This window comes from Netta rufina (genome assembly GCF_964035555.1).
Source record: "Netta rufina genome assembly, chromosome: 23".
Lineage (NCBI taxonomy): Eukaryota > Metazoa > Chordata > Aves > Anseriformes > Anatidae > Netta > Netta rufina.
This window is the reverse complement of record NC_140147.1, coordinates 239,300-266,641: the sequence shown is the minus strand read 5'-3', so window position 1 is coordinate 266,641 and position 27,342 is coordinate 239,300. Positions and strand designations below refer to the sequence as shown.

At 49.6% G+C, this 27,342-nt stretch overlaps 1 protein-coding gene across 1 annotated transcript in view; it reads right to left on the bottom strand.

Annotated features, from left to right (window-relative positions):
- Positions 1-3,671: 3,671 nt before the first annotated feature.
- RUNX3 (RUNX family transcription factor 3) overlaps positions 3,672-27,342 on the bottom strand; it is a gene marked incomplete at both ends in the record, with an annotated part of 56,715 nt that continues 33,044 nt past the window's right edge. Inside the window, 2 exons of the mRNA XM_084300529.1 lie at positions 3,672-4,195; positions 15,320-15,484. Of these exons, the coding sequence (XP_084156655.1) occupies positions 3,672-4,195; positions 15,320-15,484 (689 nt within the window). The remainder of the gene's footprint in view (positions 4,196-15,319; positions 15,485-27,342) is intronic.

Here is a 27,342-nt window from a genome sequence, read left to right as displayed (position 1 = left end):
ACAGGTGCCCCAGTGAGCACTGGGGTGTGCGGCAGCATTCTCCAACAAAGCCCTTCTTCATCCTTCTGTTTTTTCCTTTCCCCCTTCTCTCTTTCCGTTGCATCACTCACTGAGGCCGTGAGTAAAGTGTGGATCAGTTTGGCATGGAAATATCCTGCAAATAACAGCTATACCTGGGCAGGGGCCCAGGCCCGTGGAGAACAGGGACAAAGGGCTGAAGTCCTTAGTGTGGTGACAGAACCGGGTCCTGGGAGATATTTAAACTTTGCTGGGAATGAAATGCCTGCCAAGCTCTCCAGGTCAGGGCCCAGTCTGGTCTTGCAGAAGGCTGCAGGAGTCTTTTTTATGGATTTCAGGAGAGTCAAAAGCTGGCCAGAGCCTGTGGGCATGTGCCTGAGTTCTGAGGCGCCCAGGGCCACTCACTGCACCCGCTCTGGCCAAACTGCGGCCGTGGCCACCAGCCCAGGCAGCGGCCCTGGGGTGCTGGGCCAGGGGCCGGGCCCTTCCCAGCGGAATGCAGCGCCTGGGACCTGCAGAGCTGCGGGCAAGGAGTCAGCAGGCAGGAGGCACGGGGGGACTTGTAACCGTACGTTTATTATTCCACATGGAAAGTCATTAAAATGATTACACGAAGGCCTGACAATATAATCATGTACATTGGATAAGAACATTGACACCGATAATAGAAAAGCAGAACTGACCACTGTGCTGTGGCTTCGTACCAACTCTGTCCCACCCGTTCACAAGCCTGGCCAACAAAAAGGAGCCCGACTGCTCTCACAGAAGCTGGCACGGCAGAGATGTCACCAGCCAGAGCTTCTTCAAACGACTTCAACAGCAGCAGACCCTCCCCATCCTCTCCCTCCCTCCCCGCCTCCCCCCACCCCAGTGACAAGTGCTACAGGTTAAAAAGATGGGCTACATGTTAAATATAGGGCATTACCTTCAAGTAGGGCTGGTATATTACACAAATAACCACATTATTTGGTATCACTAGCATTTTTTTTAATGTCCATTGTAAGACACCATTAAAAAAACCAACAACTTTAGCCTTCTTTATCTACAAATGTCTCTGTTCTCAACGCCTTAGTTGGTTGTTGTCATTTTACCCTGCACATACAAGTATTAGAAGCATTATTAAGAATCGGATCCTTCAACACATTTAAGAATTATATTATTATAACAAATAAGACCAAAAATTAGATTTTATAGTTAAATATTCTTTGAGCCAGACAAAGGGTTTTTACTGTACAAGCGATTGTGCATTTTTTAAAAAAAGCAAATTATAGTGCAAAGCAAAAAACATTGGCCTGTCTTGTGACCATTTGCATACAATAGAGGTGCATATATTTACACCTTCATATGACAATATGTCATAAAAATAACATTGTTGCCATTTAAAAAAATTCATTATGAACAGTCTTAAATTAACCTAGTACTACGAATGCCTTGTTTTCTTTGTGCTTTCAATCAGTGGCGTGGTTGGATGATAAACATAAATGCATCAAAACACAGGCTGCTGCTGCGGTCCAGTTTCTACAGCTGGCAAGCACCAGAGAGGTGCTCCCTGTTGCTAAGGAAGTAAATGTTGCAGTTTTGCTGGGGTAGAGCTTTTAAAATTTTCTATTTAAAAAAGTTGTTCCTCTTGTTGCTTGTTTAACTCATGAGTGGTCATCGCAGCTTTCCAACTAAGCCAGGATGTCTTGCTCCAGTCGTTACATGGTAGTGCAATTACAATACTCTGTATCTCGACTGACTGCTGACAAGCTACAACTGAGATTTGGTGATAGGTATAATGACATAAAATAGACAGACGGAACTGGGAGGTCAGCTGGAGGGTTTAAATTTTCCTACACGTGGAAAAAATACGAGCTGGTGCAGGCCACTGGTAGCAATGGAGTCTGGGGGCTGTCCTGTGCCCTTGCTGCAGGGCAGTGGGACGCAGCTCACCCCCCAACGCTCCTAGGATCCTGCCCACGCGCCACCAGCCCTGTGGCACAGGGAGCCCAGAACCCAGCCCCAGTTTGCACACCAGCAGAAAGCCTGGCCAGCCGGTGGAAGGCGGCTTAACCCTGCGGCGTGCGTTGGGGACAGGCCACCAGCTCGGCCTGGGGGAAGCCCTGCCACCTCTCCAGCTGCCTGCTGCCACCTGGTGCAGTCTCATTCAGGTCACAGCCTCGTTGGTACCAGCCATGAGGCTGTGTCTGCACGGTGCCTGAGGGACCTGGTTCCTCCAGATGCCACACAATCCAACCAGCTAACAGTGCACCAGTGGTAGCTTTAAGGGCCTGCTCTTCAGCTTATTCATCTACAGCAAGATATCAGCGCTCTAGGTCACTTGGGAGAACGGAAAGGAGGGTAAGGGGTTGGAAAATGTCAGGTAACATTGCTTCACAATCTTCCCACCACCAAAGGGACTGCGTAGAAACTGCTCCTTTCTCCAAATCTCAGTTAGAGCATTCAGCATGAACTGCCAAGTGTAAGTTGTTTCTAAATAGAAAAAAGTCATCATGTGTCAATCCACTCTGGGTGAAAACACAGGAAAGAATCATAACAGAAATATGATGCTTTTGCCACCAGCTGCATGTATAGCCACTCAGAGAGAATGAAAGGAAGACCCAGAGACCAATGGCAGGGTCATGCCAAAGGTTTCTGAGTCACTCTGCAGGTAACACGCTTGCTTGGAAGTGCATCTCACACACCTTGAATTGTCCTGAACACTGCCTTCGCTTCAGATACCATCACTGAGATTTGCTAAAGAGGGGCAAAGAATTGAATGGTGAGGTCAGGACAAAAGAGCAAACACAACAAAACACATCTCATAAAAAGTACATCTCATATGTAAACATACAGGAAAGGGGAGGGTCTGTCAGGCACAGAATCAGCCACGTTACTGTTTTAAAAATGACGACAATGACAAAAATGAACAATACAACCTCTGTCGTCAACAAAGAATAATAATAATCACATCACAGCTCTTGTTCACATGGCTGATGCCGTCTGACCCACGAGGAATGCGCAGTCTCCGTGCATTCCCGAGAACCCACAGCTGTGCTGTAAACCAGACTCTCACGTGTGGCATGTGGCTCTGGCATTGTCCCACGGATCTTTGGTAGTCAGGAGCCTTAAACTGGTGGGGAGGGACTGAGAGGAGACAAAGGTTTTTTTCTTTTTTTTTTTTTTCTTTTTTTTTTTTTTCAGTTCAGTCTTTCTGCACTGGCAGAGAGATGGTTCAGATGATTTCCTGGTCCTTTCTCTTCTCTAAAACGTTTTGCAGAAGGACAAGGTTTTCTTAACTTTTGAATGCTTTGTGTGGGGATGGGGATGAGAGTGAGATGACTGAGAAGTGTTCTGCAATAAACAAATATCTGATTCCACACATCTTTTTTCTTTCCTATGTACAATCCACATATTAAAAACAAATGAAAGGAACCACATCAAGCGACAAATTCAAGCTTTGTGGACACTTATCTTGAAATGTAACATAGGTCCTGGTTCATCTTCGCTTGACGTTTGCCCTGCTTCCATGTAGAGGATCCTGGTTTTCTTTTGGGTTGGGAGACTTTGGTTTACCTTTTCCCTAGGTCTCATTTTGCTGCATTCACTACCAAAAGGAGTAACATGATGGTGGCCAATTAAGTTAAAGTGGTGGGTGCCCAGCTGCGTTCCTCCTAGTAGGGTCTCCAGACCGACTCATCCATCCTCCCTGTAGTCGTCATGGTGGTCGGTGAGTTACTGTGGCTCCCGTCTGCATCGACGCCGTCATTCTGATTGCCCAGGTTGGGATTCATTAAGTTGTTCCCCGCTGAAGCACTTGTACAAGACGAGAGCATGCGGGTGGGCGAGCGCTCGCCACCTGCCACCATGGAGAACTGGTAAGAGCCCGAAGATGTGCCGTAGTACAAGTGGTAGGGAGAGGGGTTGGCCTGGAAGGGTCCGCTTTGGTTCTGCGTGGAGCCGGGGTAAGGGGGCGGCAGGTAGGTGTGGTGAAAGCGCGTGGTGGTGGGCATGCTGGTCATGCTGATGCCCCCAATGCCCGTCGCAGAGGGCGTTGCGGTGTAGGGGAAGGCAGCGGACATGGCGCCGGGGTAATGCATCCGTGGGTCGGAGAACCTGGTCTCGGTGAGGGCTGGCAGCGTCGGGAAGGAGCGGTCAAACTGCCGGGGGTCTGAGAAGGGGCTCAGGTCTGATGTGCCTGCGGGGTTGGGAGAAGAAAGCGGGTGGTTAGAGCACTCTCCTGGTGGCTTGTAGAGGTTGTCCTGTGGCCTGGGTCATCCCCTGCCCAAGGAATAAAAGTCAGAGGGAAAAACATCTCTAAGATCTGCCAGGGAAGAGAGCTGGGAAACTTAAATACAAAAATCCTAAAACCATTTTGTTTAATTTGTTCCCATTTCCTGTCCTAAAATTTGTTGTTTCCTATCCAAGAAGGGACACAATTAAGCTGACTTCTCTAGGGGTCTATTCGTCTCTGGCAGATTAAAAAAAAACACCCCATAAACACAGAAAAAAATGTTTAGCCATTACATCAGCTGTGTAGTAAATAAATGGATGCAGGCCCCAGACGGCTGGTCCCTGAGATAGTCGGTGGTGTATATACACGCACACACGGAGACAGAGAGGAAAAGCTGGAGTCCAGACCAGGCTGCTAAGCCTTCCTGTGGGTGGCCTGTTCGTGCTGATACCATCAGGGGATGGAGCTGATAAACACACAGCTGAAAACTCCCAAGCTAGGAGCCACAATACCCCTCTGCTTGCTTTTCTCTGTGTATTTTTCTCCTTCCAAGAGGATAAAGAGAGTGAGAAATTCAGGCTTTCCTCTACTGGGGGAAGGGACGCTTGGGTCAGTGTGGTGGGGATGTTACCCAGCTCCCACAGATGATGGAGCCCCTGTGCTTTTCCTTAGGGGTATAAATGTCAAGTGGGTTGCAGCCAGCTTTTATCGGGACAGGACCTCTGCCTGGTGCTGTTGGGTCCTGTCCTCTGTGGGAAGCAAAGAGAAATGAGCTGTGCTCTCCCAGCAGAGATGCAAAACCCCTGTCCTCTGGACCTCAGTAGCTCACATTAAGCTCTGGCGCTAGTTATGAAGGAGGGCATGGCTATAAATGGCTACTACTGTGCCTTTCTCAGCCTTTTAACACCACCCATAAAACAAAAATCTCTAGAAAGAACAGTTCCAGTCCAAAGTTCTTGGCTGACGTACTGTGCTCAGAGCTCTTGGCTGGCTGGAGGTGGCTTTCTCTTTACTGCTAAGACTATTTTCCCTCGCTAAAGGCAGGGATGTTGCACCTTTCTGCTTTGGTAGCAGGATGTCATCTGGCCTCAGAGACTTTTCTGCAGGCCCTCCTCTTCCCCACGCTCTGCAGGATGAGACACACTGCTCCAAAGTACGGGGAAAATTCTGCTGTGCCAGACTCTGCAGCACATGAGAATATTTTTGATGCTCAGAGCTAACACATAAAATCTTGCCTAGCTCTAAAGAGCAAACCTAGCCAGAAAGGCTATTAGTTGTTGGTTGTCTGTCACATAGGCTGGGTTTTGAATCAACTCCGAACAAGAAAATGTGTGAGATGAATATGATAGAAGCACTTGTTATTTTTACATATGTGTGTGTATATACAGAGACACACAGAGATATATGATTGCATATTAGCTGTGTATGGATAGGGATGTGTATTATATATATATTTATTATGCCAAAGCATTTTAAAATTCTCAGGGCTGGTGTACCAGTCCCTGCAGCATTTCCCCAGGAAAAAAAAAACACCTGAGCTAATCCCTTCTAGCTAACTAAGGACATGCTCTGGAGGAGCAGACAGGGAGGGGATCTGACCTGAAGCCCCTTTCTGGTCCAGGTGAGTCCTGCAGCAGGGGAGCAGTGGAGGGGAGGCGCCACCCTCCCCTCCAGCCATTTGTGGGCGATCGGCAGCGCCTGCCTTCCCACGCAGGCTCCATGGAGGAGAAAGGCAGGGGAGCACCTGGTTTGTGAATGTGGCTGCGGCTTTGGTGTGAGATAAGAGAGGAGCAGCTCAAAGCTGTCATGAACCGCATGCACACACCCGCGGCTCCATCCATCCTGGGTGCTATGTGGAGGGGTAGCATGCTTGGGCTGGCTGGAAAAGAGCTACACTGCGGAAAACGCTCAGAGCTGAGCAAACCAACCTTATTTCACATCTCAGCTTGCCAGCAGGACACTCGGCCCCATCCCAAAGCCATGCTACTGCAAAAGTGGCACCAGCACTGCTGTCAGGTGCTGTGAGGTGAGGTTTGAAGAGTTGCTGCAAGAAGCAAATTGAGCAGAGCCCTGAGCTTCAGCAAGAATAGGGTAGGACCACAGAACAAAAATCCCAGCTGAACTTGGGAAAGACTCAAAAAATACCATCTTCTGAATACCTCCTTACAAGCATGCAGCCTGGTCACTGCAGGAAAAGGGCAAGACTGTTTTGCTACACACACAGAGACAGCAGGCTCCAAATTCACCATCCCCAGCCCCAAAACCCCAGGGTGCTGCTCAGCACCTTCCCCGGAGCAGTGGACGATGTTGAGTGATCAGACTGTGCTCCTTTGTTAGCTTTAATGTGCCCTTATATAATAGTCCAGAAAAATGTAAATTGAAATAAAACACAAATGCTCAGGGCACATTTCCCTTTTCCTCTATAACATGCTCAAAGGGTTTTTTTAAAGGCTATGTTTTATTGGACTGAATGTGCAACATTTGGCAATTGGTATTTGCTACTAATTTAGACACAAGCTTCTGAGAGTGATAATTGCAGGCTGCATGCATAGAGAGCAAAGCACAGCGATACCAGCAGGCTAGAAACTCTCCAGCTATGGCCTGAGCACAGCGGCAGGCAGCGGGTGAGCTCTGCGGGTGCCGGGCTTTGGACTCGGCTCCTCGGCAGCTCGCCTCCCCCCAGCCCCGCGTGCTGCAGATGTGAGGCACCCGCGCAGCACCGCTGGGCTGCGCTTTCATCTACACCGGGCCTTGGGCTTGAGGGCTCTCCCAGAACAAAGCCCCGGTCTTCCCCCACCAATCCGAGGCTAAAACAAACAAACAAACAAAAAACAACCCCAACCCCACTTGTCTATTCTGTTCCCCCGCCGTTTGTGGGGCGCTGGCCGTCCCTGTTGAAGTCAGGCAGCGGTAACCGGCCGCCAGCCCCGTTCCTGCGCCGCCGGGAGCACGCGGGGATGGATGCTCCCGTCCCGTCCCGTCCCGTCCCGTCCCGTCCCGTCCCGTCCCGTCCCGTCCCGTCCCGTCCCGTCCCCGGGGGGCCCGGCCGGGCCCGTCTCGCCTCCAGCAGGGGGCAGCGGCCCCGAGCCGGCGGCGGGAGGCGCCAGCAGAGGGAGCCGCGGCCGCGCCGGGCTCGCCGCCGCCAGGGCGCTGGGGGGGGAGCCCCGGCGGGGCCGGGCGACGGGTGCCGAGCTCCGTCCCCGGGCCCTGGCGGCGGGGAGCCCGGCTCCGCCCGGCTGCCGGCCTCCTGCCCCGGGTCCGAGGAGGGCCGCGCTGCGGAAGGACAGCGGGGGGCTCTGGGACAGCCCCGGCGAGGCCAGGGCAAAACGTTGAATCCCCGCCGCAACCACCCAGCTCGGCAACAAAGCAGCCCTCTGTTAGGCTCAGCCAGCTCCCGAGCGGCAGTCCGGAGCGAGCGAGGCACTAAGCGGATGCCCGGGGAGCCGGTGAAGTTGCACCTTTGGGCCCCGCGCTCCCTTTGAGGTCACAGCCGGCAGCGCACTCGAAAATCGCATCTCGCTGCCTCCTTCGCAGCGCTTCGCCAGCACAATCTGCGTGGTAGCGCTGCCTCGGAGGATTTACTACGGTTTGCCTTGCTTGTTCGCCGTCCAACCCCCATTTGCTTTTTTGGACCCTGGCAATCTGAGCTTGAGTATTTCGGTTGTCCAGTTGCCAATCAAAATATTTGAAGGAAATGTTTATTTTCTTCTCGAAATCACACCAGCTGCTGCACTAACTGAATAAGCCCATTTAGCTGTAAGAATTTAACCATTGTAAGAGTGAATTGAGCCCCCCCAACTACTCCAAAATCTGACCCAATCTATCAGCGGAAATGTCAATGTTTTGGATAGGAGTTTGGGGAAGTGTGGAATGTGTATTAAATAAAAGCCATGTAAAGGTCAGAGCCCTGATTAGTAATGCCACTGTCTCCTTGTTAGGGCCGTGCTGCCCAGGGGACCCCGAGGCCGGGACACACCCCAGTACTTAATTGTGCAGCTGCAATCTGCACTTTTTGAGGACCCCCACACCCCCTTGTGCACCCACTTGCAGAGTCCGATAGAAATAGACTTTCAAAGCTGCTCAGCCTCTTTCCAGATAAAACAACTGTGCTCAAGTGACACAGCAGCTTTATTTTCACCTCAGAGGCGATATGGGCCTTTTCTTGGCTGAACAGCAGGGAGAAAAAGGCAAAGCTGCATCTGAGCGCCTGGGCGATGGGAGCAGAGCTCGACAGGTTCATGGCGGAGCTGCGCAGGGCGGTGCAGGCTGGCAGCGAGCGTGGAGGTGGGGAGGCTGGCTTGGAGACCGCAGAGTGGGTCTGGGTGTGTTCAGCCTCCTCCCTTAAGACCTTCCTAGGTTTGGGAGCTCTCTTGGATGGGCTGAAATGGGTTCCTGTGCCCATGCTGGGTCAGAACTGGTGGGTCTGCTCAGAGTCCCCGGAAACCCTCGTGGAGCCGAGGCAATGCACCCTGCAAGTGGTTTTAGAGACCAGCGGCACCGAAGTGCGTACAGCCCATCAGATCAGTGAGGGCTTCCACTGCCTCTTAACCCAGAAAATGTGTGTTCTGTCTGGAGAAGGGCAAGAAAAGCTACGTCAGGACCTCTTTAGTGCCACATCATGGAAACAGCTCCAAGGGACAACTAAATGACAAAGCTCACCCAGGGCACGTGCACAGAGCACATCGATGAGGCCCAATGTATGAGAAGATCATCAGATTAGCTGGGGATGTGCAGTGATGCATGGAACCTGAGCAATTCCACATCAACCCAGATACTACTCTCTGATCCCCATTTTAGAGATGTGGAGAACATGCAGTGGCTTATTCAATAAGTCAGCAATAACCCTAAGCTTGTGTGTATACTATAGAAAACACACTAATACATATAGCATGTGGAACACAGAGAGAATAAAGGAAATTTAAAAGGAACTCGATAGTACAGAACTCTCTATGTATATAGAATATATAAATATCTGCAGCCTGGCCATATATCACCGTTTTATTTATATACATATACGTGCCTTGCAAAATTGTCATAAAAAATCTAGCCTGGGGGAAAGAAACCTCCTTTCCTGTCTTATGCCATGATGATTGACAACAATGTAAACACTAATGATACTTTATGCTTATGTGTATAATATGCATGCATATGCAAGACGGAGTGGGGACAGAAATTCTCTCTCTGTATATACCTTCTGCTATTCTTTCTCTACTAGTTTCTGTGATGCTTGGACCTCTAAGTTGTTTTCGGCATTTTTCTGACCTCTCTTCCTCTCTGCTTCCTTCCCCTGATCATAGCGGCTCCATCTGGGAGCATGAAGAGGCAGGTGGCCAAAGACGAAGAGAATCTGCTCTGTAAGGGAAGGTGCACAAGATGCATTCAATCTCTGAAGACCCAGCTCATCTCTAGAAAAGGCGCTGCTCTCCTCCCCACCCACGCACGCAGGCACGCTCTCACGCCTCTGTCACATATGTGAACAAGTTCATTCGTTTCACAGTCAGAGATAACTAAAAAAGAAACAGCCCCTTCCTCCTGCCCCACGAAAAATAGAGCAAAATTTATTTTGGGGGAGGGGGAAGGTGTTGAAAAAAAATGAGGGTGTGAACAGCATCCGTTGTTACACACCCATGGAGCAATTGTTCTGTATCTGATATAACCGGCTCACAAACTGGGTGCTAGTACTTCCTCTGCAGAGCCTGAAAAAAAAACCCAAACCAAAACACAACAACACACATGTCGCTTATCACAGCATCGCCAAGCACCACCTCAAAATCGCCGAGCACGTTTGCTACTCAGTTTTCTCATTCTCTTCAAATACAGTGTGCTGCTGTGCAGACAGACCCAGCCCCCAAACCTACCGCAGGAGCATCACAAACCAGCCAACGATGCTCTCCTCGGTCCTCCCCTGGCACTTTCAGTTGGGCCCCAAATACGCTGGGCAGCAGCCCCCAGACTCTGCAGGAGAGCAGGGCTGGAAGCAGGGCTGCCCCGGGTGCTCCTGGCTCACTGACCCACACACTGCATCGCAGCCTCCTCGGCAAAGCCTTCAAGGTCCATGCTTTTACCCTGCCCCAGACATTCTTTGCACCCGTCCTGCCCTTCTGGGGAGGACCCCACTTCTAACGCTTCAGGGCCAGTTCAGCCCCATCTCCTGTGCCAGCACTGTCCTTCATAGCTTACATTAGCTCTTCTCCATCCCTGATGTTTATGCCCTGGATGTATTTACACAGAGCAATCAGCTCCGCTCCCAGCCTGCCTTTTGCTAGACTAAACAAGCCATGCTCTTCCAGCTTCCCCTCCCACCAGGCCCCTCACTTCTCCTCACCATCCCCGAGCCCGGCTCTGCCCCACGGCCTGCCCGGCACGCGCTGCCTCAGCCTCAGTCCCAGCTGCTGGGTCCCGCACAGACGAGGAGCGAGCTAACGGTGCTAACTGCGCGGGTGGGCGGGCTGCACAGGGAGCGCTGCCTTACTGCAGGCACTGCCTCTGGCCTGCCCGCGCTTTGCTCTTTACCTGTATTCAAAGGGTATTAAAAAAAATTAACAAGCCCTGACTACATAAAAGGAAGTAGCTGAATTTACAACCCAGCCTGCAGCTAGACCACCTTGCCTGCTGAGCAGGTTCGGGCCAGGCCGGCCTGCCATGGGAAACCCACTGCAGCTCGGCAGCGGTGGGCGAGAGGCGCCCGGGTGCCCGCCCTGCTCCGCCGCTCCCGCGCCGCAGCCCAGCCCGGTGCTGCCCCTGCGGGGCTCGGTGCAGCCTGAACCCCTGCTGGAGGCAGAGCAGCTGCCCTGGAGCCCAGGGCAAGGCCAGCTGGTCCTGCTGCGCACCTGCCTTCCATTTCCACCAGCAGCACCTCAGCTCCCGACCAGTGCTGGCCTGTGTTTCATCTTTGACCATTACCTGACAAATTCATTTAAGGAATAGCCATTGCACAGCGGGCAAATGCAATTGAGAGGAGGAGAAAAGCAGTTTGAAGACAGGCACAGAAGCATTCAGAGGCTGAGAGGAGGCAGGAAACCCATCTTAAGCACGTTCCTTCCTTTGAGGCTGAAGCTGAATCCCACAATATGTTTTCTTCCCACTAATGCTTGCCTAGCTTCCTTTGGAAACAATTTAGCCACTGCCCATGGTAGAATGTTTTTATCCATTAAGAAACGGATATTTTAAAGAAACCATAAGTCGATCTGGACAGGGATTAGGAAGCAGCAATTCAGGGTATTTGCTGGGCCCATAATTCAGGACTTAACCTCAGAGCAGCCACGTTGCATTTCGGAAACAATAGGGCACTTGCTGCCTATGCCAAGAGGCTTCTTAAAAGTAATATAATACTTCTAAAATGTATATTTAAAAAGAAAAGGAGAGAGAGAGATTTTACTTTAAATGCATATGGTGAAGCATTCTGCTGATGACTGGCCTATGTTAAAAACGTTGCACTGGCTTTAAGTAATGGATTGCAAATGAAACTGGTTAAAGCTGAGCTGTTTCCAGATCAGGAGATCTGAAAGCTCTTCACCAGTACAATGTCTCCAAAACTGTTTAGCAGACACTAAGGCTGGGAGAAGCGAAAGGATCCAGCGTTTACTGTTCTCCCTGTGAAGTCAAGGGAATTTGGTTTCGCTGGAGCAATATGAAGAGTGTGCAAGGGGATGTTAAGTGCATTAATCAAAACAGCTTGCTCTGTTACTGAGTAGATCAAATTTAAAATCACTTTGCAATTGTCCTCATGTACACAAGGCCCCTACATGTTGCTGGACAATGCACACAATTGCTTTTGAGTGATTGAAGATGTTTCCACCGCAAAGCTAGAACACAGGAGCCGGCTGCGTGGGCGGTCCTCCTCTGTTGCAATGGGAATAAAACGGTTCAGCATGAACCACTGCTGAAACATGGGCAAGGATGAGGCATTGCGCAGAGAATAGGGGGCTGCTGGGAGCATCTTGGCTCTCCCCAGGAGGATGTGTGTCTGTCACCGTCCCACTTCCCCAGAGCAAGGGGGCCCTTAGAAGCAGCCAAAAGCGCGCAGAAGCAAGTTTCTTTAACATCTTGCTTCACTTTTGAGAGCTCCTTGATTTTTTTTTTTTTAAACTAGAAGACAAAACTCACAATGAAGTAAGCACGCAAGGCTCTGGCATCGCGTGCCCCATAATAAGGAACCATTTCAAGCCATCCTAATGACAGCTTGGTGTCTCGCTGCAGAGATGGGAGAGCCGGGATTTCAAAACCTCAGATTTTCCAGACCTCACTGGAGAAGTATTAGGCCAAATCCTCAATGGAGACAAATGGCTCTGCTCTGCTGCAGCCAGGGAAGGAGTGCCAGCTGATGCTGGCTGTGGGTATGCCTGTCCCACCTGCCCATTCTCACCACAGCTGCGCTCAGATCACTCATTTTCTCTTCCAGAGCAGTGGAAATGGCTATCAAATCTGGCATGCGCAAGGCTGAAAACGTCTGTCCCATTTGCAGACAGGCATGGGAAGATACTGATTCTCTGCTCATCTGCAAGGGGTAAGGTGAGACTAGAGCCACTGCAGTAAATTCGCACTGGGCAGTGGGAAACCAGTGCAAGAGCAGAATCTGACCTGCTCGGCTGGAGCAGAGCACACTCTCCTCCTGTGCTTCCTGGCATGCACTTCAGAAACGATTGGTTTTCTCTTACCAGGAGGTTTTTGGTTTGAGACCATTTAACCTCAGGATGATCATTTTACATGGGGGCTATTTATAACCTCCAGGCGCTGCTTTACTGAAATTCTTGCAAATGGCTGAGGGCCAGATTCCTCATTTACACCACTGTCCTTGCTGTGATCTCCACTATGGCCACATGGCCTTCACTCCTGGGGAGGAAAGATCGGATACATCCAGAGCAAATGAATCTCCAAAGGACCCTAATTCCTCTGAGAGAGGAATCCTATCTCCTACTTTCTGCTACAAAGAAAAAACTCCAGGCGCTGAACTCAAGGAGCTGCGGTGCCTGACTCCCCCTTTGGTGGCTGAGGCTGTTTCTGGGCATCCCAGCTCACTGGTCAGGTTTTGCCAGAAGTGGATTAGGAAGCACTCATGCAAACCACTGGGTCAGCAGAACTGGGAGGCCAACCAACACCAGCAAGTTGGTTGACGGAGGGACAGCTGCTCCCCCCCCTGCACGGGGGTGTGAGGACACTGAGGAAGTTAAGGCTTGAAGAACCCAGGTGAGGGGCAGTGGGGATGGGTGAACTCCAGCCTGCCTCATTCGTCCCTCCTAACCAATATCTCGTTATGCTTTTGCTAATCGGCTTCTCATGTGTGTTACCTAAGAATGTGCCAAGTCGTGAGAATTACAGGCCTGTTAACTCTCGTGTTATTCTTGGCATGCGTCAGGCTCCACTTGCTTGGGTAAAAATTACGATCTTTGTGAATAAGCTGTGTGTGTGAGAGAGAAAGGGTTTTATTATTATTATTATTATTGGTTATAGTTAGAGTTGTGTCAAAAGGACACAGTTGGGATTAAAGTTACTAAGTTGATTCTGCTCCCAGTTACGCTGGTAAGAACCCACAGTAATTTTAAGACAGTTCCTCCAACTTGGAAACAACAGAGCCAAGAGCAGACCGTGCACAAACTGCATTTTGCAGCATTCCTGGTACTTTGGATTTACTCCACAGGAATGATTTTAGATGGCTAATTTTGTGTGTCTCCACTCCTGCTGTCACTTGACATTTGGGAATTTGGCATGGGCGGTAACTTGTGGCCAGTTTCATTTTTCTTTTTGAATTTGTGTCATCACCTGACTCTTTGCTCCGAATGACACACTTTGGGTTTCTGGCACTACAGGGGACTGTGCTAATTTAAAATATGCGTTCCCCCCTTCCAAGACTCTTTTTATTGTACAGCCAATGAGTTGAGCCTATAAAACTCTCTCTCTCCTTTTAAAAAAGAAAAATCAAATGATGATCCTACACAAAATGCCCATGTTCTTCTCATAAACTGTGCTAATATCAATGAAAATTCCAAGCATAAAGATTTGCATTTCAATGAGAAATAAATTAAGCTTTCGCTGTAATTTTGGGTTGGGAGGAGTGTGGTAGCTTTTACAGTTTGGTAACATTTTCAAACATGTTTTTGTGCCTGAGACACCCTCCTTTGCCAATGACATTGAGGTTTTCAAACATCTGCGTCACTTCTGAAAACGCAGCATAAAAGCTTTTGAAACGTTTTAGCCCAAAACCTTCCAAGAGGCACAATTTTTCACCAAAACTCAAACTACAGCCTGCTTAATTAATATCTGTTAAGTTTCTGTTAGTACTTCTGCTGATTTTCAAAGGAAAACAACACCAAGATTAAAAATGCATGGAAAAGGATCATTGGCAATGTGCAGGTGGGAGAACAGACTCTCTTAATACATCACAGTAGTGTCTGGTGTTGCTGAGAAGTGCAGCAAGCTGGGAGTTGCAAGGCAGCTGGATATTTTCAAATGCAATGCCTATTTTGGGGATGAAATTCAAACTCAGGGGATTAGCAGACTGACCTCTCACAGGTAACTCTCCAAAGGACTAGTGGCAGTTCCTACCACTGTCCTGGCAACAAGCGCCAATGCAGACTCACGGGGAGTGCCCGAGGGCTCAGCTATGCTGATTGCAAATATGGGAAGAGCAAAGCCTGTGTGTGCACACACGCGTGCGCCCATGCAGGTGTGCATACATGTGGGGAATTATGCTGGAGTTAGGTGATGGATCACCAGACTTGGCATAAACACAATGCAACAAGATAAGAAACCACTTGGATTACCATGTAAAGTATAATACACCCTTTTCTTGCTGATGCTTAACTGTCTGTGCGGGTGCCTTCATATCAAAGAAGCTACCAAATTCAAAGCATGCCTAGCTCTCCCTTGCATTCCTATTGGAACTCCTCAGTTTTACCTCAGACCCCATACCTAATGGTGCGCTCAGTGAAATCACCTGGGTTTACAATTCAGCGTAATTGTAATCTGCTTACTCAGCGGGTGCAAGAAAGCTGCTGGTGGTGAGATCCCCGTCCCACCCACCCCTGGCTCGACCCCTGAGCCCTGCGGCTGTCCCGGCTGCACGACGCCAGGGTGGTGCGCGGCTGGTACCTTGTATTGGAGTCTGGGCCTGTGACCCGAAGTGGCTTGGGGTGCTGAGAGTTCCACGAGGGCTGGGTGTCGTCGGGGTGACTCTCATGGACTGGCGCAGCCGTTCCAGCTCCCCATAGCGGTCAGCGAAGGGTTTGGTTTGGTCTTCCAGCTTTTGTCTGTGCCCTGGAACATGATAAGAGAAGCTGGTGTCTGAGCGGCTCCCCTTTGGCTAGAGTGTTCTGGTAAGCACAGTGTCAGCACAGCAGCCCTGGTCCTCGAGGCGGCCTGTGATATGTGGTGGGGGCCTGGAGAGGCTCCGTGGGCCATTCCTGAGCCACCAGTCTGCGCCCTCCTCACCTGCTCCCAACGAGAGAGGGGACACACACATGAGGTGGGAGAAGGCCTCTCTCCTGCCACAGCTGTGGCCTTGGAACCAGCAAGGGAAATGTTGCATTTTAAATATTTTCTACAGCATTTGCTCATGGCATCCAGGGCAAACTCTTGTCTTTCTGCAGTCCCCTGCCCAGCCTACGTGGCCAGAGCCAAGGGGGCTGCAGGGGCCTGGGAACAGCCCCCCACGGTACTGCACCTCTGATGTGTCACTTTGCTTCTCCACTCCTCTTCTCCTAAGCCTGTGAAACGGGGAGACTATTCACCTACCTCCCTGAGGCAGGGCAGCAACTAATGAGCATTTGTAAAACACTCCCAGCTTCTTAGGTAGCAGCTGCTGGAACAGGGCAATAATTATTAAATTTATGCTAATTGGCCTGAGGCAAGAGGCGCATGAAATACACTTGATACATAACTTTCGCATTTTACTATATTAATCATCACTGAACGGCTTCACTCTCTCTGGGCCGGATTCCAGTCTCAGTTACACCCGCACAAAGCTGGAGGGCCTCCAGCGAGGCTGGAGCTGCCTCAGCTTTACATTCTGAACTAGTGCTGGGTTCAGCCCTTGGGTTTCCCTTGTTCTTCACCTGCCGCAGCCAGGCAGCCATGCAGTGCCCCTGGCTCTTTGTGCCAGTCACAAAAGTACCTCCACGAGGTGGCAAACACCTGATCCTGGCATAGCCGAGCACAGAGCTCAGGGCACCAGAGGTGTGCAGGCTGGCAGGGAGGCCAGAGAGGGGCTGGGAAGGAAATGGGAGGCTCTCCTGAGAGCTGCACCTTACTAGAACCAGCTCTATGGCCCGGCACCCACCCAGCTGAGATCTCCGTGGCTTTTAGAAAACAGCGATGCTGCCGCACTTGAGAGGCACAAAACACAGCCACCTCTTGCTTGCATGCCCCCCCCCAACCCTCCCCCCTCACATCTGCTTAGTGTGAGCTCGGTGTCAGTTTATAGCAAAGTCACAGAAAGTCCCCAGACTTCCCCTCCTTAAACCTGGCGTCTGGTATCTTCTGATCTTGCCTCTGCTTGGCTCTCGTGCTGGGGCCACGCTCCCGGGCTGCTCATGGAGGTGCCGGGTGGCTCAGCCGGGAGGGCACAGCTGTGACTGCGGGAGGGCCACTCCACTGCACCCCAGCACCCTGCGAGGCTGCACCAGCCCCGAGCTCCACTGTCCCCAGGCTGCTCCCAAGCAAAACTGCAGCCCCAACAAGAACATGCCGATGCCAGCAAGCAGAACTTGCTGCAAAAGGACTCCCAGCAGAAAGCAAAACCCAATGGTATTTTGAAAATGCATTTTCCCTGCTGTGTGAAGTAAACCAAGGAAACCTCAAATCAACACCATAAAAGATCTCTTCTAATCTTTGTGAGCCCCTAGACCTCAGGCATCTCTGTCTTATCTGAGGGCCTTCAGAGACACACAAGCAGCAACTCACATGGTGTTTGTGTTTTCCCCAAGGGGCAATGCGTGTGCAGTGAGGTGTCTTGTTTTGGCCCACATTTTATTATTTCAATATATGTTTGAACATACAAGAAAAAAAAAAAAGTTTAAGTTTTTCCTTTAACAGTTTTCTCAGGTAGGGCTTAGCAGAGAAGCTAAAAGGACTGCGAAGACCAAGTCATACAGAAATTTAATGGAAATGTCCCTACCTCTGTCTCAGTTGAAACCCAATCCTGCAGTAGTGTTTAGCATGTGACAGAGAAAATATTGAAAAATAAATCAAGTGATGTCTATGTTGATAATGCTTTTAAAGATTACTCAGCTATGCAACCTAACCAAGGGCTTCATGTGGCTGTACTACGCTGCACTGTGGTTGCTCCGGTCCCTGCGCTGCCTGAACACAGGCACAAACCCACAGGGTTTTTAGGCCTCAAGTAAATATCAGTACTGTATTCACAACCCTTGAAAGGGGATGGTCTGTGGGCAGACACAGCAACTACCAGCAACCCCCACCCTCAAACCTAGGACTGTTCCTACAAAAAGAAAGTAGAAAACTTGATGCAAACTAAGTCAAAGCAAAGAATGGGTCTCATTTAGGAGTGAAACCCAGAGCAGAGGAGTGAGGCCAGGACCCTTCCTGGCTCTCCCAGACCATCTCCAGCTTGCACTGGCAGTGTCATAACTCCATCAACAGAGCTGGGGCTGGGCAGCACTGAGCTATACGAAATGAGGAAACAAACGAGTTAAAAACCACCAGCTCTGCGGACTACCAACCCTGTTTGGTACAGGCTGTCTCCCCAGGACTTCCTGCCGCTTGTCACTGAGAGCTAGGGACGTCAGACTTTGTCACGCAAGAGAGAATTGCTATTAATGGGTTTCTTTCATCAGAACAACCTGAGCTTTTTAATTTCTGCAGTGGTTGGCTTCATTAAAGGCCCTTCCCCATCTACCCACAGCTGTCATGCAGAGGAAACCAATGCTGTCAAATGAACAATAGCTCGTACCTTAGAGAAAAGGAAGGTGGTTTCTAGCTTAACCCAAGGACTGACTCAAAGCCTCACAAAGTCAGTGGGTGGATTTTCAATCGACTTCAAACAGCTCCAGACCTCAGCCCCAGAAATCTGTCTGAGAAGTCTTCATCACCCTGAACAGTGAATTTTTGGGTACAAAACCTGCTGTTGTGTTGGAAACTTTGTGTTGCATTTGCCCCAGTGCAAGCACCTTGCTCCATCGCGCGGCTTCCTGCTCTCCATGGCCATGCAGCCGGCTGCACTAGCACCAACTTGCACAGGTCAGTGCTCATGGAAACAACAGCCTTATGGTTATAACTCTATGGCAGCTGCTGACCTTGGACACTTCTTGTCAATGGAATGTGGGTTTTGAAGGTAGGTCAAGTTTCCAAGTCAGTCAACTCTGATATTCAGTATGACAAGATGTATATTTTGACAGATCACCTCAGCTCCTGGGATAAGAACACGACCTGTATCAGCATAGCAAACAAACAGTCCCACTGAGCACTTCCCTGCTGGAAGAGACAATGAGCTTTTTACACTTTAAACCAGTAATAAGATGCATACTGGAAGTTTTGGGTGTTTCCTGCTGCAATGAAGCTCAGGTCCTTAAAGCTAAGATTTAAAGACAGGCTTTCTGCATTAAAACTTTTCAAAACCCAGACAGACCCTGCTCATCCTTCTAAGAGTGTGCAACTTGACATGGCTTCTGAAATGGAAGCCAGGATGGGGCTTCTAGGCTGTAGGGGGTGTCTACAGCGCTCAACAAGAGCAGATTATTTCCCCAGATTTCTTAGGTACAGCGTATAATGTTGACCAAAGGTAGAAAGGGGCTCCAGAAACTTCATGACTTGAATGATACCAGATTCCAAGAGCTTGCAAATTTGATTTGGCCCAGTACAGATGCTAGGGCAACTTGTAAAGCCCCCTGGGGCGCCTGGGGTCCTGGCCCCTGGTTTATCTGTGCGTAGGCACAGATGGAGTCACGGCAGAGAGAGGCAGGGAGCTGGCACAGCACGCTCTCTGCCCTCGGCAGGTCGGGGTTCGGGTGTCACGTTCATCCCTGTCCCCTGCCATAACCCCGTGCTACCAAAGGAAAGGAGAGCAGATGGTGGGAAGTGGCTTGGCCCTCCCCAGGCGTCTTGCTGCGAAGCACTGGCGGCAAGATGGAGCAAAGGAAATGCAGAGCGTTTCAGCTCAGGGCTGTGTGTGTGTATGTGTGTGTTTATTAACACACGCATTTGCAGATCATTTCCTGAGCTCCACAGAGGAGGAGACAAGAACCAGGAGATGGTAGTGTGGGCTGGGGCACAGTGCCTCGGTTATGATTATGCCACAGCAGCTTGAGATGAGCCATCAGCAGCCACAGGGCCCCTAGCATGTCCCCCTTCAAAGCAGGGCTTGTCACAGCTGCCAGCTCCCACCATCCTTCTCCCACGGTGCTGCTCAAACCCTAGCAGCCCAGCTGAGAAGTACACCCGGATCAACTGTGCAGCCATGCCATGCACAGCCTAATGGCTTAGTTACTACACATCCATGAAAACAGACCACAAGAAAGCAATCACCAGTGGATAAAACTCCATCTCAATGCACAAAATAGCTTTCAAATCTCTCTTGTAGCCCTCAAAATAGGTACTTCAGAGAGACACACCAATCCTCTACAGTGCATTGAATTTTTTTCTGGTCTGAGCCTCGGCTAGACTATCAAGTCCCAGCACGTTCTCCAGAAACAAGCCACATGTGAAAGGCCTGTGTTACAGGAACATTGGGCCTGTCCCTTACAACAGATGGTTGGGTGGTTTCATCTCTGCACACCAGCAATGCAGGATGACCCTCAGGTCTTCCTGGGAACCCCACCTCCAGCTCAAGCACCTTGGGAAATGCCCAGCCAAGAAGCACGTGGTGGAGCCCCATGGCCACCGAGGGAGGGCAGGGCAGCGGAGCTGGACTGCTCACGGCACCAGCAGCTGGAAAGGACTCCAGCACGACGCCTCTGCAGAGGATGGAGAGCTCTGCTGAGCTACAGAGAGCAGCAGCAGCTGGCAAGTGCCAGCGCTACTTCAGCCCGCTTCTGAAAGCAAAGAAGTTCACAGGAGGGAGCAGGAGGAAAGGAAGAAAGTGTTAGAAGGAACTGTCTCTTCTGCTGCCGAACAAAGTCAAGCACAGATAACTCATTATTCACATGTTTGAAGTTAGCCTGCTTACGCCATTTGGAAAGAGAATCGGTCACGGCGAGTCTTTGCTTTGGTTTCCCCTGGCTTTCGTGAGACACTACCGCTACTGTCTTTCTCCAGCTTTGAGAGAAAGGCGAGTGTGTCGCAATGCGCCTCGGCTCGCATGTTCTGGCAGAGGATTTACACTGACGAACAACGAAAGGAAAATAATATTTAAGGGGGTGGGGGAGAGAATTTTAAAAAGGCTGCTAATTTATAAAGCTTTTTTAGCTGGTGGTGGTCTGAGATGAATTGGCTGCCTCTAAAAGGATGAAAATAAATATCCCTCTTTTTGAAGGAAATACGCTGGCTCCCGGCCAGCTGGCAGGAAGCACAGAGATATGTTGCATTTACAGTAGGTTTTTACTGTCTGAAGCTACAGCAGTGGGAGAGATGTTCATTATATGCAGGCTGGTATTGATTAGCTGGTTTGCAAGCCCTTAATCTCCTCTCACTTGTGGGTTAGTCCCTTGACTTTGCTTGCCTTTGCCTCTCTCCCTGTCCACCCTGTGGTGGGAGGCTATGCAAGCAGGCAGCTTCTGATAAATCCTATTGTACTTCTAGCCTTTTATTACACCAGCAGACCCAAAAACTCATCCCTCTGGAAGGAAAACAAAGCAGGGCATTAACTCAGATATTTGAAAAGAAATCTCGGGTAGCAGTTCCAACACCTCCTGCAATGCAAGAGCTGTGGCCCACGTTCCAATTGAAAGGAACTTCGCATCCAAATTTTGATGCGGCTTCAGCACAGATCCTGAAGAACATGGGCTCCCCATACCCAGGGTTTCAGCAGGAAGACTGAGTCTTTCTAGATTTGAAGGACAATTAAAGCACTTCAAAGCGCAAGTAAAGTTGGTGGGAGTCTCAACAACAAACTGGGTAAAAATCATTAGGTTTAAGCATTTAGCCTGCTTATGCCTTGCTGAAAAACCCCACAAGTGCTTTCCTGTATTTTTCCACCCTTAAATACCCTTGAAAATCTGGCTCTGAGACTTCAGAGTCAATTAGGAGGTTTTTAAAGGTTTTGACTGAAGATCTGAAAACTTCACACGTCACAAACTAGCAGATCAGTGCACATCTGTAGGAAATACAGCAGCTTTCATAAGAGGGTGCAAAACCCACCAGCCTCACTGGCTTTGCTGCATTTCCTCCTATTTCCAGGAAGGCAAAATTCAATTATGGGCTGTGATCCAGTTCTCATGGAATTAGGCAAAAACCCTGATTCAACGATTTCAAGGCTGGGCACTTGGGAGGAAGCAGACACATCTCAAGCACATCCAGCTGGTATTGCCTCAGTCTAGTCTGAGATCAGATTTTCAAGTGCACATATATATTAGCTGTCACTAGGTAGATCAGTGGATTTATGCCAATTTACAGCAGGCAGTGAGTTAATACCTGCTATCTAACAGCTTGAAATGGGACCTGCATGGTACCAGTATAGCTGGTTTTTCCCATCTAATAACCTGTTCCATTAGGGCAAGCACATCAAATTCCTTTGGGCAACCCGGGTTAGGATATTCTGCCCTGGACAGGGAGGACCATCTGCTGGGTTCAAACCCGTGCAAGGAATATGCTGTTACAGCTGACAAACACGAGATGCACCTGATGTTGTGGGGCCATACAGCAGACAACTGGATGTAGGAGCTTTTGCCAGACAGTCCTGTTCTCTCAGTAACTCAGCACAACCCAGGTCAGATCCAAACTTTCCCAAGGTTGAGGATGCTGAGCATCGTGTTTCCCCTTTACCCTAGGACAGAGCTGGAGTGAAGCCCTGGCATTAGAATAGTAATATCCTCCAATCCCAGGACTGAGTTTCATCTCCAGAAACCAGCTGGTATGTCAGATAAGTACAGCTCCTACCAAGCTTTACCAGCACTCAGAGCGCAATGCTGTAAGTGAGAGTCCCAGAGCAATGCTGCCGGCATGGCACCCCTAGGCCTCTGTACAACGCTGCTTCTCCAGAGCCAAAGCAGTGGGATCACGCACAGGCTCACCTCTCCGTGCTGCTGAGCTGCCTGCTCCACACGTGCTTTTGGGAGGCGTGCAGCTGGGAGAGCAACAGCAGCCCCAGCAAGCAGGCACAGCTCTCGGCTGCTGGCACCTTCCCACTGTTGTCATCCTTGGTGTTACGGCTTGGAGGCACCAGAGCCGCTCTTTGCTTGCTGCTTCTCCCTCCCCTCTCCTACTACAGCGCATAGATTCACTGGAAAGAGTAAGATAAAATAATGCAAAATCATGTCTAAGCACCTTCCGCTGCAGGATATGATTTATCTCTGGCTGATTGCAGAACAGGTGACTAGTCTCCGGCAGCAGAAGAGCAGGGTCTTAGGAACTAAATTTCATCTCATTCTGAGTCAAATCTTCTTCCTCCCTCCACCACATCATTAAAGTGATTGGTTGCACTGATAAGCTCTTTCGGGAGGGAGAAACGAGATGTGTCCTGCCTTGATATCTGATGTGATCTTGTGGTTTTGTTTGATAGTTCTGGTCCTTTAGCTGTTGTCTTCCCTGAAACGAAACTTGCCTTTTAGCATTGACTTTTTTCTCTCTTTCAGTCTGCGACCCTTTGCACTGTCCTCCTGAGCTTGCAAATCCTGCCCAAGGGGAGTGGGGCTGCAATGCGTCAATAAACCTGCAAGATGCAGTTCTAGCTGCAGTTCAACAAATTCTCACCAACAGAAGCTTCCACATACACATCGTGCTCCCATGTCACCCACTACACGCCAGGTTATTAGATTCACTTTACAAACAGATAAAATAAGATACAGGACAAATTGCTGGGACACCCCTTGTGAAGAACCAAAGCTTGCCAACAGCCTTGTCACAAATACTCATTTTTTGGGGGGAGGAAGGGTGTCCTGGCACCTGCATGCTGTCCCATCTCATCCCTTTGCACTTGCTTGGTTCACCCATTGGATTCAGCAGAAATTTCTTTTGCTATTTATTTTTACAGCAGCTGACACAACTTGCCCCTGCACCCAAGACCAAAACACCACTGACATCCTTCTGGAAGTAGCCTTCAATGATACTTCATTCTCCAGATGTGCCACATCCACCAGAGGATACTTTTGCTCCAGTTTAATCTCTTCTAAATACAATATCAATATCTTGTCTACAATTCTGATTTTTTTTTTTTTTTTTTTTGTCCAAAGCCAGACCAGGATCAGGTGTGCTCTCCTACTCAGCTGAGAATCATGCCCTGGGGTTTTCCAAAGCATTCAAAAGCAGGAGGTGTTGCAACCAATTTCAACAAAGATTCTTTGTACAATGCAAGCAAAAATAACTTCCCTTTTCTGACTCCCAATACTGCTTTGCTTAGAAAATACTGATCATTTTTAAGTGAAATGATTTTGAAGTTGTGATACACTGGGTGATTATAAAAGCAGAGGTGGAACTTAGCATATGCACCAAATAAAATAATTAGAGGAATGAATTTACTGGAGCCCATATAATTTTGGTTGCTCTGTTAATACTTCTTTCAACGCTGGGATTACAGCCTTAAACTGTAACACCAAAGGACCAGGCAATGTGAACCCACTGCTTTGGGCACGGCCAAGCAAACTTTGCTCTTGCTGAGGAAGGTTCCGTGAGCCCCTGGCAACCGGGGAACAGCTCCGTACCCAGCCGAGGGGTGAGTAGGGCTGGAGGCTTGCACAGCCTGGCCTGCCAAAACCCAGAGCCCATCTGCTTTTCTTCCCGAGTAATTTTTGCCATCCCAGAGCCAAACCCTCACTCCCCCTACACATTGTCTCTGCTCAGAAGGGGTTAACTGGATAGCAGTACCTATAAGAAATTAGAGGAGGAGGTAGTTTAACATAATTGCTTGTGATGCATGTATCAACAGCAGTCCCAAACTGCCTCTGCAAGAAAACAATGCCCTGGACGGTCTCAGCAGATACCAAAGGGTTCAAATTCACCCGCTGGGATCAAAACACATTAGAGATGGGAATAAACACAGAGAAACCCTGCTTCACAGCAAGTACTGATTTGCAAGGACTCCCGCGTGAACTCAGAGTCCCACACCTGAGCTGTGCGGATTCAGCCCTGGCCCCAGCCCTGACCTCCTGCCTGGCCCCTGGAGAACAGGGCACCAGGGAAAATTGAAGGGACCTGGTGGATGGGGCAGGAATGGAAGGTGCAGTGACGGCACCAAGGCCCTGCCATCATCCCAACCAACATTGGCTTTTCATTTTTCTCCATTCAAAGAGCAAACAGGACATGGAAGGGTGGGATGGAGCAGGCTGGTCTCCGTGCAGGAGGCGCCCTCCATGCAAGTGCCCCATGATGACAGCTTTAAGGGACAACATAAGAAAACAGCAGTAGAACTAAAACATTAGGATATGCTGCATTTTTCTGAGGATTTCACACGCGTGCTTTGTTTCATGACACTCTGAAGATCTCATGCCCTGTTCAAAGACCCTTCTGCTCCTCCAGGTAGGAGCCTCCAGGGGGACAGGATCTGTGTGGCAGAGCAGGAACAGAGGCCAGGGAGCTCTCCAGTGGCTGCCCGGCATGCCCAGGGTCGCACCACCGCTGGGCCAGGGGCCAGTGCAGGGAGCAGCTGCTGGGCTTCTGTGAGGGCTCATCTCGCAAGCTGAAGTGTATCCAGAGCAAACAGTTAATAACGGAAGCAAGAAACTGTCACTCAGGATTTCCTCCTCTGCTCTCTAGGGAAGGGGACAGGTCTTAAGAAGTGGGAAATCACCCTAGTTTAAGCACTGCACTCTAAATTATAAAAAATGATAGCAATTTTACAATCAACAAGTGACTGTCCAGGAAGTGGTGAGGTCATTTATTTAAATGATCTTGTTGGTTTGATTTATTTACAGTTTTTTTTTTTTTTTTTTTTTAAATAGTTCCCGGACAGACTGGGAAACATTTGTTTATTTATATCTAGCTTAGGACAAGCAGGGGAAAAAAACAAAAGACCCTAATAATACCCCAAACTATCACCCCACGGGAGCACTTAAGCAACAATCCTGGTTTTAATTACAGAAATATCTCAAAGGCAAGTTTCATGTATCCCCCCTGAGAAACCCTTTCTGCCAAGATAAAGATCTGAAACCATATAATCCTGGCACAACACAGCCCAAGTCCTGGTATGAATTCGAGCAGAAAAGCAATAGACCCTGTAATAATTTATTATCTCTTCTCCAAGGGCTTTCCAGACAAAATCACATCTCTGAGGACAAAAGGCACAGCAAACGTGGGGCGTCACTGCCATGGCCCTGGGCAAGCTGCAGACCACGGGGTCCCAAGACTGCCCACAGTAAGATTGCGATAGAGGATCACTTTGTCCTTACTCCTTTTTTGCCTCCGCCCTGTCACCCTGCTTGGCTGCATTCCTCTCCTCTCTACTCCCCAGCTGGTTTTAGCTGTTCCTTGCTAACGCACACCATGTCCACTATGCAGCAGATCCTGGCACCCCGTGTCACAGGCATGGGAACACCACAGGTTTTATTCCGCCACCCAGGTTCACAGAACCAGGGGCTGCAACATCTCCCTAAGCCTCCCCGCAGCACTGCCCTACGGGTCCCCCTCGCATCTCATTTTGCTTCGAAACCATGAGACAACTGACACTTTTTCCCTTGCGGAGGAAGCGTGGTGTGGATTTATGCAAATCCCTCTGCAGCGCAGGTCCACGCAACAAAACATCCTGAAATCATCCTTCCAAAACCACCGCTGGGCTGGCAGGCAGCAGAGCTGCGTCCCCACAGGCAGGCGCCCAGCATCGCCCCACTTGCCGGTAGCAGCTCTTCCTCTCCCGATACTGCCAGCAATTTCCTTCTCTGAAGCACACCTTACAGTGGGGCCAGGATGTGAGGAGCAAATGCACGGACCATTTAACTTCATAGTACAACCCCCATACAGCCAAATTTCTCAGAGGTAATCAGAATGTTTCTGCTTTATCTTTCTCTTTTTTTTTTTTTTTTTTTTTTTTTCCCCAAATGGTGCAGGTGAGGGAAGTCCTACAGAGGTGCTGTCTGCTACAATTACTATGGAGTCAGAAATCTGGCCAGATATATTATAAACCAGAAGTCAGCAAGTAAATAACCAACACCACAATATATTAAACACACTTTTGTATTTTTTATGGCATTTAAGCCATTAAGGCATGAAACCATGATGCAGGTAAAGGAATCAGTTTTGCACAGGATGGCCATATCCTAGAAAAAGCCAACATAAGCCTGGCAAGTTGCACCACTGGGGGGCCCTGAGGAAGACCCCGCCACCAACAGTCCTCACGTCAGCCCCAGACGCTGGAGAGCACGGACGGGCTGACTCAGCTCTTCGGCCTCACCCAGCTGCCGCGCAGCACAGCCTCAGGTCTGGGCAAACTGCCTTCATCTTCAAATAAATAAATCCCCACCGTGCCTGGGGCTACAGAGGTGCTCAAGGAGTGGAGTTGGTTTTGGGGTCGAACCCAGTGCTGAACAGAGACTGCTTGCTGCAGGGACACATCGACCAACTCTGCCCCACAACCACACAAACTGAAGTATTGAAACCTCCCAACACAACCCACAGCAAATGCAAAACTCTAGGTGCTCAGCCTCACAGCCCCCTGCCCTAAGCCTGCAGGTCAATTTTAGCAGGAATGGAGGCTCAGATTAGGACAGCACCATCTTATAGCAGATACCTGGTGATTTCTAGTTGCTACCATCATACTGGGATCTCTACAGAGCTTATTCTGACTAGCGGGGTGAAATATTGCACTTCTTTTCCCTTCCCTGCATAGAACAGGTTTTCAAGTTTTGCTGTTTCTAGCTGTAAATCTCAGATTCATTGGGAGCCACGAGGACGGGGAGTTCTGGGGAGAATCGCTTTCCTCACTAGCACAACCCTGTGTACCCTCTTTCTCTCTGCTTCAATCTGGAGCATCCACTGAGAATAGAATAAAAAAAAAAACAGAACCCTCAGAATTCAAGAAAATCGATTCAGACACACCTTAAAAATAAATAAAAGCAAGAAAGCAGCTTTTCCAGGGT